The sequence below is a fragment of the Fusarium musae genome, chromosome 1 (genome assembly GCF_019915245.1).
Source record: "Fusarium musae strain F31 chromosome 1, whole genome shotgun sequence".
Lineage (NCBI taxonomy): Eukaryota > Fungi > Ascomycota > Sordariomycetes > Hypocreales > Nectriaceae > Fusarium > Fusarium musae.
In genome coordinates, this window is record NC_058387.1 from 3984791 (window position 1) to 4001801 (window position 17011).

General features: G+C 48.8%; 3 protein-coding genes across 3 annotated transcripts; 2 read left to right on the plus strand and 1 right to left on the minus strand.

The window, feature by feature from the left end:
• Positions 1-1455: 1455 nt before the first annotated feature.
• Positions 1456-3863, minus strand: GRC3 (Polynucleotide 5'-hydroxyl-kinase grc3; the record flags this gene model as incomplete). Its single annotated transcript, XM_044818943.1, has 5 exons — positions 1456-2943; positions 2991-3278; positions 3325-3487; positions 3561-3759; positions 3815-3863. The coding sequence occupies 5 exons, from the start codon at positions 3861-3863 to the stop codon at positions 1456-1458; spliced, it is 2187 nt and encodes a 728-aa protein (XP_044686645.1).
• A 554-nt stretch (positions 3864-4417) lies between these two features.
• J7337_001201 (uncharacterized protein) lies at positions 4418-6447 on the plus strand (the record flags this gene model as incomplete). Its single annotated transcript, XM_044818944.1, has 2 exons — positions 4418-5570; positions 5624-6447. The coding sequence occupies 2 exons, from the start codon at positions 4418-4420 to the stop codon at positions 6445-6447; spliced, it is 1977 nt and encodes a 658-aa protein (XP_044686646.1).
• Positions 6448-14079: 7632 nt separating this feature from the next.
• J7337_001202 (uncharacterized protein) lies at positions 14080-15500 on the plus strand (the record flags this gene model as incomplete). Its single annotated transcript, XM_044818945.1, has 2 exons — positions 14080-14492; positions 14549-15500. The coding sequence occupies 2 exons, from the start codon at positions 14080-14082 to the stop codon at positions 15498-15500; spliced, it is 1365 nt and encodes a 454-aa protein (XP_044686647.1).
• Between the last annotated feature and the right edge of the window lie 1511 nt (positions 15501-17011).

Genomic DNA, 17011 nt, shown 5'->3' on the forward strand with positions numbered 1-17011 from the left:
CCTAGTCAGCGCCATTGTCTCGAGATGTCGTATCTGAGGTCCAGTAAGAGGGCAGAGGACTCTGTCTCTGGTTGCAAGCATGGGGTTTGGGTATCAAAGTTCAAGCAAGGACGCGCGGAGGTTCCATTTTGACACTCAGTATAGCTCACGCGTATGCAGATGGCCGCTTTCTGGAAGACAGTGGATAGCTCGGAGTTTGAGTGCCCGACTCTTGGGTGGAGATTGCGCTGCTATTATCGTATTTGTTGAGCGAAGAAGAGGAAGAAGCCAACAGGACCAATCTGGAGGAAACACGGGTATAAGGTGTTGAGAGACAACCTGAGGTATCTCCTGTAAGTTGTACCTTTCCATGGCAGGCGCGAATCGATGTTGAGCTAAAAACCGGTGTAAAGTCAAGATAGGGGAAGTTGCTACTCTCTTAGAAAAGTAAGGTAGAAGAACTTAAGAGAAGAACTATGGATCAGATTTAGAAGAGAAGGAGCGGATTCGTTACAGTATAAGAACTTCCAGTCTGATAAACACCACCATATTCGCATATATTACAACCCTTAATCCTTTGAAAAGTCCCTGAAATGCCAGCCAATGCACCCGAAAGAGCCCCTCGATTCCCGAAATTCATCGGGTCAGGTCATAAGCGGGGCTGAAGAGCGCGTATCTGGGCTCTCATACATAACGAGTTGGCAGAGCGAATTCATGGCTTCAGTTTTGGTATGCCCAAGTTCACGACCAATTAATGCTAGGCGATGCTAAGGATGTCATGCAAGAACACTCATCTCGACTTCCACGAGCTGGACGATTATTGGTAGCATCCGGAATTTGCTTCAGTTCTATTCTTCGGAGAACTTGATACACTCGGTCTAGAATCTGCCAAAATGGCCTGACTTCAGCTAGTGCCCGTATTCCCTGTGTAACTATTGGCACTGTCCCATTTACCAAGACTAGCGAATTGTGCATAGCGTCAATCTGACCACGAGGATGTTTATGACATGTCATCTACTCCATATCATACTCTCGAAACAAGCCAAAGGTGGGAACGATGTTACATCAGGCCAATGTCTGGGGCCGAGAGCTGACACGTCAAGGAGTTGGCTAATCGGGCCCAAGGGCTGCGATAGTTCCAACTTATCATCGCGACTTGTTCTTCTTTGGCATCCATGCCTCACCGACTTAAGACCTGCTTCACTTCTTTCGCCTACGATCGTCTGAGCGTTTGTGTGAGCCATTAACTAGATTCCTAGTTGAGGCTGACCAATCTTGTCACTAAGTCTCAGCTCAGCCAACTCGTTTTTAGTTCTTCAGTGCCGAGCTCGCCACATGGCAATTGCTTTCAAGTGCCGGTTCAAAACCCCACCCTCGGGTGGTCAACGGTCGCTAGCGAGTGGTAGCAGTCTAGCAGATGGTCGCAGCCACCATCATCGCCGATCTGTTGACTCCTAGTACTCTTGCGGACTAGTCTCAAGCATTGTTGCGGCCTAGATCCCTACGGACCCTCCAAACTCTTGAGCCAACTGGCCGTCTCTGGCTCCCCTTTAGCACCTCCACCCAGGGAACTTCTGTCAAATCGCTAACTCTGTCAACGTCTTCTGGTTCGGCCTCTGACTTATCGTCGTCTGTGTCCTCGTCCGTAACTTCAAATATTGTGTCGCTCCCCTCGTCGGCCCCAGCTCTCTCATAAAGATCTTCGGTATAGGCCCAACTTGGGGTATCAAACTTGCCGTGGAGCAAAACAATGTCTCTGCCTTCAGATTTTATGTGTTTGAACTCTTCTGCTGGAATTGGTGTGGTAAGCTGCAAGGTGTGTGATTTTGTGTCAATACCTCGCAGGAGAACCAGCCCAATAGTTCGAGAATACCGGGGGTCCAAAGCAGCATCATTGTAGTTGGGAATGTAAGGAATACCTTCCGGACTTGTTGATACCATCTGGAGAGCCTCATCTTTGCTTGCTGCGTCAAGCTTCGTGAGCTTCGATGATATATCGGAAGAGACCTGGTCTTGGGTGAATCTGGAAAATGCTTTCACATCCTCTATCTCAACTGCCGCCAGGACCAGTCCGTTCACTGTATCGGCCAACAACTCCGGTGGACATTGATAATCGTACGATACCAAACCGAAGATCCCTTTCTTGGAGGAATATCGTACAAGTAAGGGTGGTCTGAAAGAAAGTGGCGATGGGTTCCACTTCAACCTTTGGGTGATGTCAGTTCGCTTCGTTGTCGTCAAAGCTAGATCTTGTAAGTGAAAATAAGACATGGTCTGCATCGCTCTCAGATGAGCAGCGGTTCTTGATGTAAATTCAGACTGCTGGGACGGTAATTCTGTAAACGTGGTTTCTGTTGCAGCCCGTAACGCATCGACTGTTTCTGAAGGGCCATCTTCAGACATATATAATACTTCTTCAGGCTTCATCATCCTGACCAAGGCACAGAGAAGATCGAGCCCAGTTCCAAGAATCCACCCTGGTGTATTGACGATGAGAGGAACACCCGCAAAACTTTTGTTGTACGTATCAAATAGATCGACGGCACATGCCAGGTAGAGATCGGGGTCGGACGCTGGTGTTACGGAGGCCATTGAATGGCAACGAACGACGTTCGAAGCAGTGTCTCTGATCCCTGGGTGTGTGAATGGTGCCCCTAGATTCGGCTTCGTCACAAACACGAGTGACAAAGTCCCAGCTGGCGCATATTCCGGTTGGCCTGGATCTAGGTCCATCACCACAACACCTCGCAAGGTCTGTCTATGAGATCGATCTGTTAAAAGCCGGTTCAGAAACAATCTCGAAAGAGTAGACTTTCCGGCCGACTTGGGGCCGCAAATCAACGTTGAGAGAGATGGCTTCTCTCGGCTGGTCGTCACCAGGCATGAAAGCTTCCTGTTCCACGCAGCTAGCGAGTCTAATTCTTGGATGATGCATTTCTTAGGAGCATCTTCTGGCGTTTGGACCTATAAAAACATTAGTAAACACTATCATAGCAGGTAAGAAAACTTACAATCTGAAAAGTTACTTCTTTATTTGACTTGGTTGAGTCTCCCTCAGGTGGTTCGTTCCACATTTTCCTGAATAGAGGAGATAAACGACTCAACTGGCGCAGACCTTGAGCCATTTTATCTGGATGCAGCTCTAGTCTTGTCTGCTCCTTCGTCCGTAATACGGGCACTGCATGGCAGTAAGGGGCGTGAACCCATTCAATGGTTTCAGCAGGATAGAGAGTGGCACCAGCCAACACTACCTCACCTTGAATCACTTTGATACCAAAACTCCCAATGATTGTAAATCGCTGCTAAGTCAGTCAAGAGTTTTTCAGAGCGAGGCACGAAGTTTACCTCTTTGCCAGAAAGTCGTAGTTCTACCACACCTCCCTTCTTAACTCGGTGGTTTTGATCGGATAATCGAAATGATGAGTATGGTATGGCCCTTTGAGCTGTCCCGAATTCAGGACTTATAGATCCTGGTGGCCGACTGAGAAGCTGATGAGCGATGTCGAAGCTGGTGATGCCGGGTCATATACCTTGCCATTACATGGTTTTTGGAATGTGCGGCAGGCGTCTCAGTTACACACTGTGGCCTAGGAGCCTTTACTGCACTTTTCTTAGGAGTTGACGGAGTTCCGACTTGACTGTTTCCCTTTTGAAGTGGACTGAAGTAGTTGACGTTGCTGGTAGGTTGTTTCTCGTCGCATTCTGAGGATTGTTGCGCGGACGTCGAAGAGGCCGCAGCCTCTCTCCGCCGAGCAGCAAGAGCAGCAATAGCACTCATCGCTTTATTATGTGACTTAGCACGATCCAAAGACCCGGCAAAGAGTGTAACACTTACGCTTTGTGGCATTGCCACCTTCAATTCTTCGTTTTTTGTGAGAGGACATGGCTGAGAATGGCTATGTTAAGACTTAAATGTTGACGTTGAATATGATCAGTCCAGGCAAAATTAAAAAGAAGCGATAAATCACTGGAGAGTGATTATTCAACAGTCATAGAGCTGATGAACGTCGCATGCGATCAAGGCTAAAACGTCTTGAAGGTGTGTACGGTCTTATCGATAAGAAAAAATCATTTCGCGTTACCTGCATCTCTACCTTATTCACTCGACACCGGGTGTATAATTGTACTTATGAAAAGGGATAGTACCTACCAGCGACTCATTGATAACTAGGATTTCCTCGATATCTCACTTGAAGTGCGTAAAACCTTACTTCTTTTGACCAGTCACATTGATTTTGCGTCACCTATCACCGGATATCTATCTACACGACAGAGGCGCGTCGGCCTACAGTTAACCCAAGATAACTTAGTGGGTTGCCCCACTAGCGCGGCATCTCCCAAAATTTATTTTCCAGCAACTTCATCTTCACCTTTATCAACCTCGTTCCGACAATTGCACCCTCACCTCCGAAAAGATCCACAGAAAAGTCTGCCCAAGATGGCACCTAAGGAACCCTTCAAGGTTCACTCCCTCAACAAGCACATAGAGAACACAAAGAAGGGCCTATCGGCTGAAGCGCAGTTCAACCGCCGCCCCGGCAGCCGTGCTGCAACTATCAAGAAAGAGTCAAGCGACCCAAACAACATTTTCGCCAACAACGATGGGGATGACGATGATGAGTCAGGAAGTGGAAGTGACAGCGATAGTAGCAGCGATGACCCGGCCGATTTTATCTCCAAACTCACCAGTGCCACCAAACCTACTTCTGCCACCCCACGCCGTCGTAGCAAAGATGATGAAATCGCCGATAGCGATGCCGAGCGCAACGCGTCCAAAAAGAGCACTATTGTGAAAACTGCTCCTGCCAAGTCTAATCCTCAAGCCTCTAGCGATTCGAGCAGCGAAGACGAGTCTGACGACGAAAAACCCAAAGCAAAGACTAACGGCACAACTCCTGCAAAGGCGTCCGAGAGCACCTCGAGCTCTTCGGAGTCAGGGAGCGACAGTGACAGCGATGAGGAAGACGATAAGGCACCCAAGCCATCCACCAAAAAGCAAGAAGACTCTGTCTCCACCAGCGACACTTCCAGTGAGGACGAAAGCGAGGATGAAGCCGATGCCAAGGCTAAGCCTGCTCTGAATGGCAAAGCTGCTACTACGTCAGACAGTGAAAGCGAGGGCAGCGACAGTGAAAGCGAGGATAAAGAGCAGAATGTGAAACTTGCTGCTAAACCTGCCGCTAAGCCTGTCGCTCCCGAGTCAGACAGTTCTTCAAGCGAGGAGGATTCTGATGATGAGATGGTTGATGAATCCATGCACATTGAGGATCGCGAAGGACAGCTCGCCCTCCCCAACTTCATTGCTCCCGACTTTGTGCTTTGCAAGGGCGATGATGGCACAAACGGCCGCGATGTTGCTGAGATCTGCAACAAGGCGAACCTAGAGGGCAAGCAATTTTGGTACTTCACAGTTCCTTCCAACGTGCCCATCTCAGTTGTTCAGAATCTCGAGATCCCAATGAACCAGTCTCAGTCTACCGATAGGCTGTTTTCTCACAATGGCGAGGACTATGGTGTGTCCTTCGAGAGTATTGCCCCCAGGGGAAATATCCAAATCATGATTCCCTCTGATCGCCCTCAATACCAGCCCGGTAAGTTCCCCAGCCGTTACGTTTACGATATTCTCCACTAACTTATAAATCAGTCACCAAGCAGATCGACCAAGTTATGCAGGTCAAGAAGATCACACAACTTGGCTCCACTAAGTCTGTTGCTCCTCTTCCCAAGCCAGCCCCTCGTGCTCAGCCCGCTGGTCTAAGGGCTCGATACCAACCCATTGGAGTCAACGAACCTATGGGAAGCATCGGGGATGACGAGGACGTCGAGATGGGCGATGCTCCCATTCTGTCGGCCAAAGCTGCCAAGAAGGAAAAGAAGCGCAAGTCAAAGGAGACTTCTGACAAGAAGCAGAAGAAGGGACAGAGCATCCCCGAGCCACCAGCCGAAGCACCAACTTCTGATACGCGCAAGAACAAGCGAAAGCTAGCAGCCTCTGAAGATGATGCCGTCGCCGTAGCCGAGCAACTTCAAGAGGAGGCTAAGCTTGCAGCGAGCAAGTCCAAGAAGCAAAAGACAGCCCGAGCTGGAAGCCCCGACCTGGGCTCTGAGCCAACGTCTGCAGTCGCAAAGAAGTACACCCCTGTCTTGCCTCCCGCAATCCCCACAATAGGAACTCCCACTCCCAAGTCTTCCTCCACGCCTGCTGCAAGCAGCAAGAAGCAAAAGAAGGTCAAGGAGGCTTCTGTCCCCGCTCCCCGACAGAGCGTGGTACCCATACCCTCTATCCCCCATTCCTCCCCTACCAGGTCCTCTCCTGCGCGCGCTCCTGCATCGCAGCCTCCTGCCTCACCTAGCCAGGGTAAGGAGAAACGAGCCAGAAAGCGCAAGGATAAAGATGGCAAGAAGACTCCCTCAGGCAAGAAGGAGACCCCTGTAGTCCCCCCTGTGCCTCTATCTTCCTCGGAATAGCGTTCTGCTGTGAAGAACAATCCTCAAAATGGCAAGGGTAAACACAGAGCCCGCAGAAAGTAGTGCAGAGCTCGATATATGACAGTATTTCAGAAAGCTTAGTGCCTAGGTATGCTATCGATGTGCATCTCTGTCTATCTGACACGGCATACACCATTATTGGCATTATCAGTTATTGTGGGCACGCATATGGTGTTGGATGCGCATAGGAGATGTTGCTTTTTTTTTCTCGCATGCCTTGATCATTCAAAGCATTTCAAACCCGCAGCGAGACATCTGTCTCTGGATTTCAGGTGCTTGGCGTTGGTGGTGCATTTTGGTAGCAAATGTAAAAGAAAAAGGGGTTGAGTTCTTTGAGGATAGTGTAAGAGGAGTGACGAAGGGAGAGAATCGAGAAAGACGCCCCTTCTGCGAGGATCCACGTGGATCTTTATTAGCTTGACTTTTGGGCATCAGCATCGTTCGATAGAAGGATGTTTGTGAGATAGTGTAGTCAATGTCAGAACAAACAAACCTTGTTTCCACACTGCATTTTGTGACTGTGTCAGGGCCTGGCAAAGGTTGTCAAAATTGGTTAATGCCTTGACTTGTGCTCGAAAGTTGAGTCATTACAGCAAAGTTTATAGCCATAACAAGCGATCTGGCAATGCAAACCGCTATCTTCTGCGCTGTTATATACACCTACCCTGTACCTAACAAACCTGGCGAAGCTATCACCACATACAGGCAATAACATGTCACTCGCAAGATATTTATTAGGAAGCTGGGTTCGCTTCTTTCCTATTCAGCTCAAGATAACTATTATATTTCGATAATGTAAGAATGCCATAAATTCCATAAGCAGCCAACGTTCAGCCACTCTTCTCTGTGGACAAGTAGACAAGCTACTGTTAGAATATGAAACGATTATCCCCGTCGTGTGCCACTGAATTCACGAGAAAAGTCAATTCCCCAAAATCTCGGATGACAGGCGGCAGAATCAAGTCAGAGACGATGTACGTAAGGCTTTTTAGTCTGCCATTCGAAAGAACACCCCCCCGCCTCTCATTAGCACCTTAGGGTGTCCATGGATGGAATATGACGATGACGTTCGCTATATTTTGGAGCCTCAATGCGGCAATGTTTTGACACGATTGCGTATTAGAGATGAACGGAAAGACTGTCAATAAATACAACGGATGCGGAATGATAGAGAATATGAGAGTCGAATGTACCTGTCACTGAAGGCGATGCTAGATCTGATTCTCCAGGATCACGATGAATAACTGGGCGGCCGATCTGATGCCTGAAAGAGTTGTTAGGATCATGCGTCTAAGTTGAAGCTCTAGGTCTACGCTGACATCTAAGGATAGACTATATACGTCTCTCACCGCCAGCCTTATAGGCTAGACAAGGTATCGAGCTGATATCCCGGCTGAGTTGACAGCGTTGACCAGTCCATATAGTGATGATAAGAGCCGATCGTCGCTGGTTGCGGTCTCTAGCTGCCATTCAGATGTGGAGGCTAGACATCACGAACGAGGTCATTCGGCCAAAGAATACCAAAGTAATTGGCTACTAATGTTGTGTAAGACATCTCAAGCAACACTGGGATAGCTTCCTTGAACAATACTAGTAGTATGTAGCCAGTAGCAACAAGGATTTTGCTCGAATCTGGCAAACACGAGTCAAATTGATCACTGAGGAATGCTATGTCTCACGTCCTCGCACTATTTACTACATGGATCTTTCGAAAAACAAAAGTGTTAGAAAACTTTGGAAGACGACATGATGTATCACTGAACATGCCATTCAATAGCAGAAATGCAGACAAGGTGTATGTATGTATGTCACGCAGCAGAAAGCTGGGGACAACCATTAACCACGTGCATTGCACGAGCTCGATCTTTAGAGTGCAACGATAGACAATATGTACATAGGTACTAAGGTAGGTAACTTATGGCCTAATAAAGTTGAAGACCGACCAAAGCTTGAAGGAACCGCATACACGGGCACTTGGAAAAGATTTTTTTTTTTTCGGACAACGGGAATCTTAATTCAGGCAATCAATCATATCAGGAGACCGACTGACAATACAGTACGGATACGCATTCGTTCGTTGTATCGATAATCGTCCCATGCTAATGTCGGTCGGTGTTCCGCTGGACCCCGACTGCAAACGCAGGCCGAAAACTACCGACCGCGGGTCCGTGACTGAGAGAAAGTTGCTAGATTTTTCTTCTTTTTTTCTTCTCATCCGTCAATAGGCTGAGACCCGACTTCTGAACGAACATTGCCCTAAATTAGTGAGAGATTAAAAAAAAAAAAAAAAAAAAAAAGGTCTTAAGAAATCGGCCGAGTCAATGAACCAAACGCGGAAAGCAAAGTTCGATGGCCCTGAATTAGGTGGGACCTCGGCGGACTTCGCAAAGATTGAACCCGCTGTGGGAACTAAGTTAAGGTAATCAGCCGTCATGATCGATTTTTGGGGCTCAAGAACGAAAATTTCGTTTAGTCAATTGTTAATTGCACTCTGTCTCACCCCGACTTTAGCCCAAGTACAGTGCACAGGAGAGGATGGTGACAATTGGGTTGACATTACGGATACAGAGTACGGATCGTACTCTGTATCGTCAATCCAATACTACCCATTATGGCGGCTCGCTCGGATGTCGTCGCATTGACCGCCTCTGTATTGGGCTTCCAAACCAGGCTTTATTGGCATCATGACACCTGATCCATGATATACCTTGGAGTTGTCGCTCACGAGGGCATGGATCTGGAGCTAGAGTAGCAGTCATCACTGTTTGTCCAGTAAGAATCAACCTTGATGCATTTCTGATTGGGCATTAGTCTCTGTTGGCGTGTGCTTGCATACCGCGTTGGTCTTTCATGTCCTGCAGGCAGGGCGAGAGGCATGCAACAGTATTCAGCAGTCATCATACCTGTGTTCACACAATGCGGTCTGGACCAGCGACCCCCAATCAGACACGTACTGTATGTCCCTTCGCTTCTGGCCAGACATTCAAGCATCAGCAAGAAGACCAAAGTAGATGAACTCAGAGCAAGCCTGTTAACTGAAGCTCAGCATGTGCTTATCATGAAGTGTTAGACACTAACGGCATATCGAGTAACAGCCGAGGCCAAGACTCTGCCTAAACAATGTTATGTACATATCAGGCCAACCGACATGATCTGTTTCTTGCCTTCTCATAAGCACATTCGTTTGCAATATTATCAAGCATAATAATCAAAGTACTCCGTACCTAGAACTGTCTTTGAGATTGGGTTGAAAGTTGAAACTACTTACTCCGTAACCCGTCCCATCATATTCCCAATTGACTAGCGTATCGCAAGTGACAGTGTCTCGTGCGCAGGTAGGGGACCCTGGGCGATCTCCTGAACTTGGGCCATTCCGCCTCAATTCGACCTTGGCTTTTGCAGCTGTGGCATGGATGTTTCAATCAAGTTGGATCCGTGCACGGGCGGCTGCATCGACAACGTGTTAAAGAGATTGCAATATACTGATCAGGTTGTTTATCAGTAAGATAATGCGCTGCGACAAGACAGCAATCGACCTGTTCTATCCAAGGGACTGGATGAGTTTCGTGATCCCTGTTCAGTGAGACCCTCCCAATCTCTCTCAGACCCTGAGCCTCCACTGCTCGTTCTGCTTATTCTCTTCCGTCCCGAACGGAGGATCCACGCTATCCACGCTATCCACGTTCAATTTCCTCGCATTATGGCCTCGCACCTTGTCTCACATCGGGGCGCGCGCCTCACGCATTGACAAATAAGACCCGAGCGACCGTTAAGGGCCTCCTCCATTGGTTTTTTAGTGTCGCACAGCACATCGAAAACTCCGCGTCGGAGTTGGAGCGAATACCGAAAAGCTCTTGACCGAGGATGCGTTTAGTTCATAACCTTCTTTTCCCTCTAGCAGGACGTCACCGTCATGACGATGAGGCTTGCCGCGCTAAATAGATCTAATTGGCTGTTGATTCGCTCAATGGCCAGAAAAGCTCAAACGGTTTCCTTTGTGTAAACCGTCAACGGGAAACCATCTTCCGTCGCATCCGAGTGAGCGTCGAGATGCAGCAAAAATGACAAGGGAAAAGTTTAGGTGTTTCGTGGGGTTACTATGTCCCTTGTCGTGTGTATGTCTCCTGAGTGACGGGATGGGCTGCGCGCGCCTATGGCCTGTGAAATGGACTAGGTATTTGAAGCTGACCCTTGAATTCGAAGCGCTTGTACTCTGTAGCTGGGAACACTGGAACTGTTACACGGAGAGCCCCCAAGAATTTCATCAACAGCAGGGCTGAGTATAAAATTTGTAATCGGAAGCTGTCGAAAAACTCAATCACGAGTACGTCTATTCTAGCCCAGAATGTGCTCAGGTCTTTCTGGACTGACAATTAATATCAATTGGCTGCTTATATGACTTTGGCAAGTGTCCAGAAACAAATCTTGTGCTCACAATCCAGAGGTCGGCGATAGTCAATGGCTACCTAATAAAACGCCAACATGAGTTAGAGCACGCCATTGCCGCAGCTTGAATTGGTACCATTAGCATTGAGGCTTGCAACCTTGATTATCCAAAACTGTAGAAGTATCCATGTCTTCCATCCAGCGTAATATGTGTGAGCTTGATACTTGCATCACAAGACAAGGAGCTCTGGAGCTTAGGTAGGTTAAGGCAGCAGCGTACGGAGTATGCAAGTTGTCAATGAAGGACAGGTGTGAGTAGGTAAGCATGGATTAGAATACCCTTTCCTAGCTGCATCGAAAGCCTCCATGGACAGTCACGGATGGTAAGCATCGTCCATGGAGGAAGCAGCGAAATTGGAAAAGGTACATCGGTCGCCAGTACCTTGAGGTTAGTACCTAGGTAGGTACTGGACGCATATCGCTTTTTCGCTTCCACATTGAATGCGACGAAAAAAAGATGCAGTGGCCCCAGCTCCTTGTTAGCGTCAAAAGAGAGAGCTGATCCTTGTCTTTGATATTGCTTCTCAGTGGTTCGTTATTCATCATCCATCTCGGTTTGCGGCCTGTGAAACTTTGCAGTGGAGCTCTTGTGCAACATATTTTTCAAAAGGAGCTTAACTGAATTTTTGCTCAATAATTTTCTGATTGATTGTCGATTGGCTTTTGTTGAAGGTACCAGTGGATTTGTCAACAGTTAAAGCCATGCTCCGTGGCGGAGCGACCGGTGCATGGATGACAAAACTCATAATAATAAAGACCCAGGCAACTATGAGCTGCAGGAAGTTTCCTGGCGTGCGCATATTGATTATGACCTCAGCGGAAGTGTCCCCTTGAGGATATCCCCGGGTCGCTTCCATGTTTCAACCGCAAGCAGGAGACAGGCTTTCTCGACACCTAACTGCAACCTTGTATGTACATACCTTATGTTACTGCCAACACATGGATATGAGCTGTTCAACCTAAGAAATCAACAGTTAGCTGCCATGTTAGATTGAGCCAGCGATCGTCATAGTCATAGGTATCTTACAACCTATAACCGCGACTGGTTGCTGGGCACGCGGACTCACCAACCTAGATTCCCGTTCTGGACTGATTGGTTTAGTCTGTCCCCATAATCGAATTTACTGTAGGCTGTTTTCCAGGCGCATGTCACTGTGCCACAGTCATGACGCTGCCATCAGAACAAAGAGTCTCTCCCGTCCGTTCAGTCAGAATGCCTATCCTGTGGAGGAAGCCAAGTGACACCGTCTGGGAACCGTTTCTGAGGGTGACGTTTTCTTCAAGTATCAGCCACCATCATTGATTGACCACGGACCCTGATCAATGGCAGAAAACAAAGGTGCAATGGAGGAGCGGGTCTTTGTATTGATCAGGCCACCCAAAGACTCGTCATGAACATGGATTGTTCTTGTCTTGTCATTATCAGCGCAGTGCAATCTAGCACATGGGATCACGGGTCTCGCTGAGGTCAGAAAGCGAAAAGCCTCGTGCTGGCTGTGTGTGTGCATCCGCGTCGGCAGATCCAATCTCATTCGTTCCAGATGGTGATGTGATAAAGTCGGAGTCGGGACCTCGGAGTCCATGGAGCTTGGCGAGCCCCCGACGCCGACTAAAAGGGTGCTTGCAGCAATTGATTGTGACAGCCAGTCTGATCGGAAAATTTATTGGAGTTTAACTCCCTACCTAACTACCTACCTCTAATCAATGTGGACTTGCCCGGAAGACTTGGTCGCTTGCGTTGGCAAGGTGCCGGCCGTTGACGTTTTCAGTCAGTCGTTGCCCAGCAGCTATGCCAAGGCTGAAATGATGCACTACGCGCATGGAGTGAGTTCAGTTGGTTCATGGATCACTGGGGCATGGGCTGCCTCCGGTTCCTACACTGTGAGTGGTCATATCAAATGACTAAGACAAGTCAAGTCAAGAGGAGAACAGATGCTCTGCGGCCCATTTGACTTTATTGATCGAGGGTAGGCCTGTCTGGGCTGGTAAATACATACTAGGTAATCTCATCTCCCCCTCAGTTTAAAACGTGGCCGGTAAAGTTTTGGCGATAAAATACGCGGAACATGGAAGTTAGCGTTATTTAGACAGGGCGAATTCTCACGCGACTCAGCCCGCCTATCAGGCTTGGCAGCGGCTTTGAAGGAAATTACGGTAATACGCCTTGATTCGGGCTGCCGCAAACCCCGTTGCTCCGTGATGTCCGGCCAGTGTGCTATGTCAGCAACTTTGTTTGTGTCGTCTTGATTGATTGGCTTCGCAGTGACAAAAGAGCTCCGTCTAAGCGTCAGAGAAGAGCTGATTAGGCCTAGGCGCTGTCTCCAGTGTAATCTCCCAGCGACCCTGGTGTCATCCATGCACAACGCCCCACTGAGGCTTGTTGACTGGCCGGTACCCCAAACCCTTGTATCGATGACTCCTCCCGCAGCATCCGGACTCATTTGAGATGAAGGACGAGGAAAATCCTGCGGTGCGGGCCCCTTGAAAGAAGCTAATGTCAGTGGAGTGTGATGGGGGCAGTAGCTTAGCGCCCACTGGAATCCTGCGCGACGTGCCCTGTTGAATTTGTGCTCTTTAGCGGACTACGGTTGCAAAATCAGCTGTAAAGACCTTGGTTTTTCAGCGCTTCTAGTGGCCAGCTGCACTGGTACACGCCCCCTGGTGCATCACTTTCCTGCACCTCGTCATCATCCTCGATCACTCTCTCCTCCACTCCCTCCACTTTCTTCATATTACTACTCCCATTTCCTCACCTCCACCTTGTTCTTCCCTCCCTTCCTTTCTTTCCTCGATCCTCGGCTTGGTTTCGTCTTAGATTCGCACCTTGTTAAAGCATCTATCTTCCTCCGTCACGACTTCAGGTCCTAGCCTCACATCTTCTTTGTGTGGCGTCCTTGTCGCGTGCTGCCTCCCTTCTCTGCGACTCGACAACCATCGCTCTAGACGGCCATCCCGACGATTCCGACCATCGTTGTATGCGTGCAAGTCAAGTAAATAGGTCAACTTGGATATGAGGTAGCTTTTGGGTATTCATATTGGGTTACCGACTAAGCGTTACGAATTTCTTCGAGAATTATCTTGCGCTACGCTACAAATTATCATCACACGCCCCCTTTCGAACCACCGTTCTGTCGATCCAAACAACTTTCTCAATCGACCTTCATCATGAACGACTTCTCCGCCACCCTTTCGGGGAAGCCCAAGCTCCAGCTACTTTGGCCCGAGCACGTTAATCTGCCGTTCCTCAACACCGTTCCTCACAGATATCGAATTGGCCGCCGACGCACCAAATCGAAATCGAGACCTGGCAATGAGGAGATCACCAGTCTCAAAACCTCTTTCAACGCCTGGGATGGTGTTCGTGATCTCCAGAAGCATCATTGGAGGACGTCAGATCTCCAATATGCTGTTGTTGGCCTCCTGGTTCTCTTCTCCTTCTGGATTGCCCCCCCGGCTCCTGGTGTCAAGCTCCTAGCTATCATTGGTAGTGTTTGGGTTCTGCTTATGCCTGCCACACGTCAATTCTTTTTGCCATCAGTGACAATCTGGACCTGGCTATTGTATTTCTTTTGTAGCCGGTATGTGTTGATTCCAAGGGTCAAACCTATCACCTACTAACAATTCTTTTTTAAAGATTCATCCCCAACGAGTACCGACCTCATATTTGGGTCCGCGTGCTGCCCGCCCTCGAGAACGTCTTGTACGGTGCCAATCTGTCTAGCATTCTCTCCGCTCATCAACACTCGGTTCTCGACATTCTTGCCTGGATCCCCTACGGCCTGTGTCATTTTGGTGCTCCTGTAGTCTGCGCCCTGCTCATGTTCGTCTTTGCTGCCCCAGGTACCGCCCCTGTCTGGGCTCGCACCTTTGGCTGGATGAGCATTCTGGGTGTCACCATCCAGCTTCTCTTCCCCTGTGCGCCACCTTGGTACGAGATGGAGCACGGCCTTGAACCTGCTGCCTACGGCATGCCTGGATCTCCCGCTGGACTCGCCCGCATCGACGCCATTTTTGGCATTGACCTCTACACGACCAACTTCAGCACTGCACCTGTTCCTTTCGGCGCTTTCCCCTCGCTCCACGCCGCGAACGCTGTTCTCGAGGCTCTCTTCATGTCTCACTGTTTCCCCCAATTCCGAACCTACTTCATTATGTACGCTGGATGGGTCTGCTGGGCCACCATGTACCTCAGCCACCATTATGCCATTGACTTGGTGGTCGGTGGCTTGATTGCCTCTTGCTTTTTCTACGCAGCAAAGGCCCGATGGTTACCCCGACGACAGGAGGGAAAGATCACACGATGGGAGTACGAGTACGTGGAGTATGGCGACTGCACCGCCATTTCTGACGAGGAGTATGGCGAGTATTTCGGTATGGGTCTGCTTGGACGCGCTCGCGCCGACTCCAGCGATGGCTGGACTGTTGCCAGCTCCAGCTGCAGTTCTAGCAGCGGAACCTTAAGCCCTACTCTCTCCGAAGAAGCCCTTCCCGGGATGCTCATGGATATGGACAACAATGGACAGCTCTGGGACGGCAACGCTCCTGCTCGAGATGTGGAGCTGAGTGAAGTTATGGTGGTGCGATAATTGGCACGACCGAGTAATAATACGGCTACCCTCGGACACTCATCCCACCGGGGAAACGAAGCGACTCGTTGGGATTTTACGATTTTAATGCCCCGAACCCTTTTTAATCTTCGACCTTATATTTTTTTTGATAACATCTTTGGCATTCTTCGGCACAGCGAAATGGCGCAACACGGTGCTTTACCACGGCAGATACTGGATTCTGACGCAGGGCCGTCAGGGCCAGACGGCAAACTGTAATAATGGGTTCAAGGGGCTGATGCGTCCCGTCTTAATGTATACCCTGCGGATGGACAAAACCGGGGCTGAATAGAGTAATGTTTACAACCAGAGGTAGTTTAATTCGTGTATGGACATGAGACGACGCCATGTCATGCACCGACACGCTCGCTAGAGAGCCTGGACGACGACTCGAGAGGGACATGCTTTATGACAAGCAACCCCTACTCATGAGGAGGAGGAGGAGATAGGAAGGACAGCTGGCTCACAGCCGAATCCTGGATGATCCTGGAGAGCAAAAGCCGGGCGGCGCAAGGTGGTGGGCTGACTTTGGTCAAAAGGAAAAGGAATACAAAAGATACCATTCGCTAGATATCAGCAGCTAGAAGAATTGACAGCACATTGTTTCTGTCACATCCTGTTCACCGAGTGAAAGTACCTTGTAAATCTTTGATGATACCCAGAAAGTACACCGTACCAACATGCCGTTTGACGTCCCTCGTTCAAATGTTGTTGCAGCTGGCACGCGATCAGCTGGGCCCGTTCATGATACGTAAATCTCAACATGTCGATCTTCATCTGGCCCCAAATAGTCCCTCCGTCTTCTGTTCAGCGGCATTAGGAACGCCAAGTCTGCACGGCACTCTAGACCTCTTGGCATTCGCAAGTGCTGTGTCCTAAAATTCTCTTTGTCATCATGACTTGAGAAGTATCAGAGTCAGTTTGTCGATCTGTTATTCTAGGTTGTACACAGATATAAGTTGTACAAGCATGTGATCTGAAACTCTTGATCACTGCTCAACTTTCAAGCAAGACAATTTCCAACTCCGAGTTAATCCATTCATGTCTTTTGAAAACAGTATTTGATTTACGAAGTAAGGCGCTCTCCATATTTGTCAGAAATAAGGCACTCTGGCATATAACACACAATAGGGCCACAAGATATTAGAAGACCCTACTCCGCCTAATATCTGCTGCTGCCAACAGGCGAGTCATTTAAGGCACATACATTATACTGGATGTCGAGGATTCCAAAAGGGGCTACAGGCCATGAATCCATCTTCCCGAAAATAACACAAGCAGTGATAATTATGTCTGGCCCGGGCCTCGAAGTCACGGGTCTCTACAGCAAGAATCTCGAAAAGGAGGTTTCACAAAAGGCGTTGCAAATACCAAGGCCAAACCTGAAATAGAAATGGAAAATGTATGGGAAATAGAAATACTGATTCTTCCTTCCAGTCGTTGCAAACGGCGTGCCTGCGGTCCGTTGTTGAAAATACATGTAGCCAAAT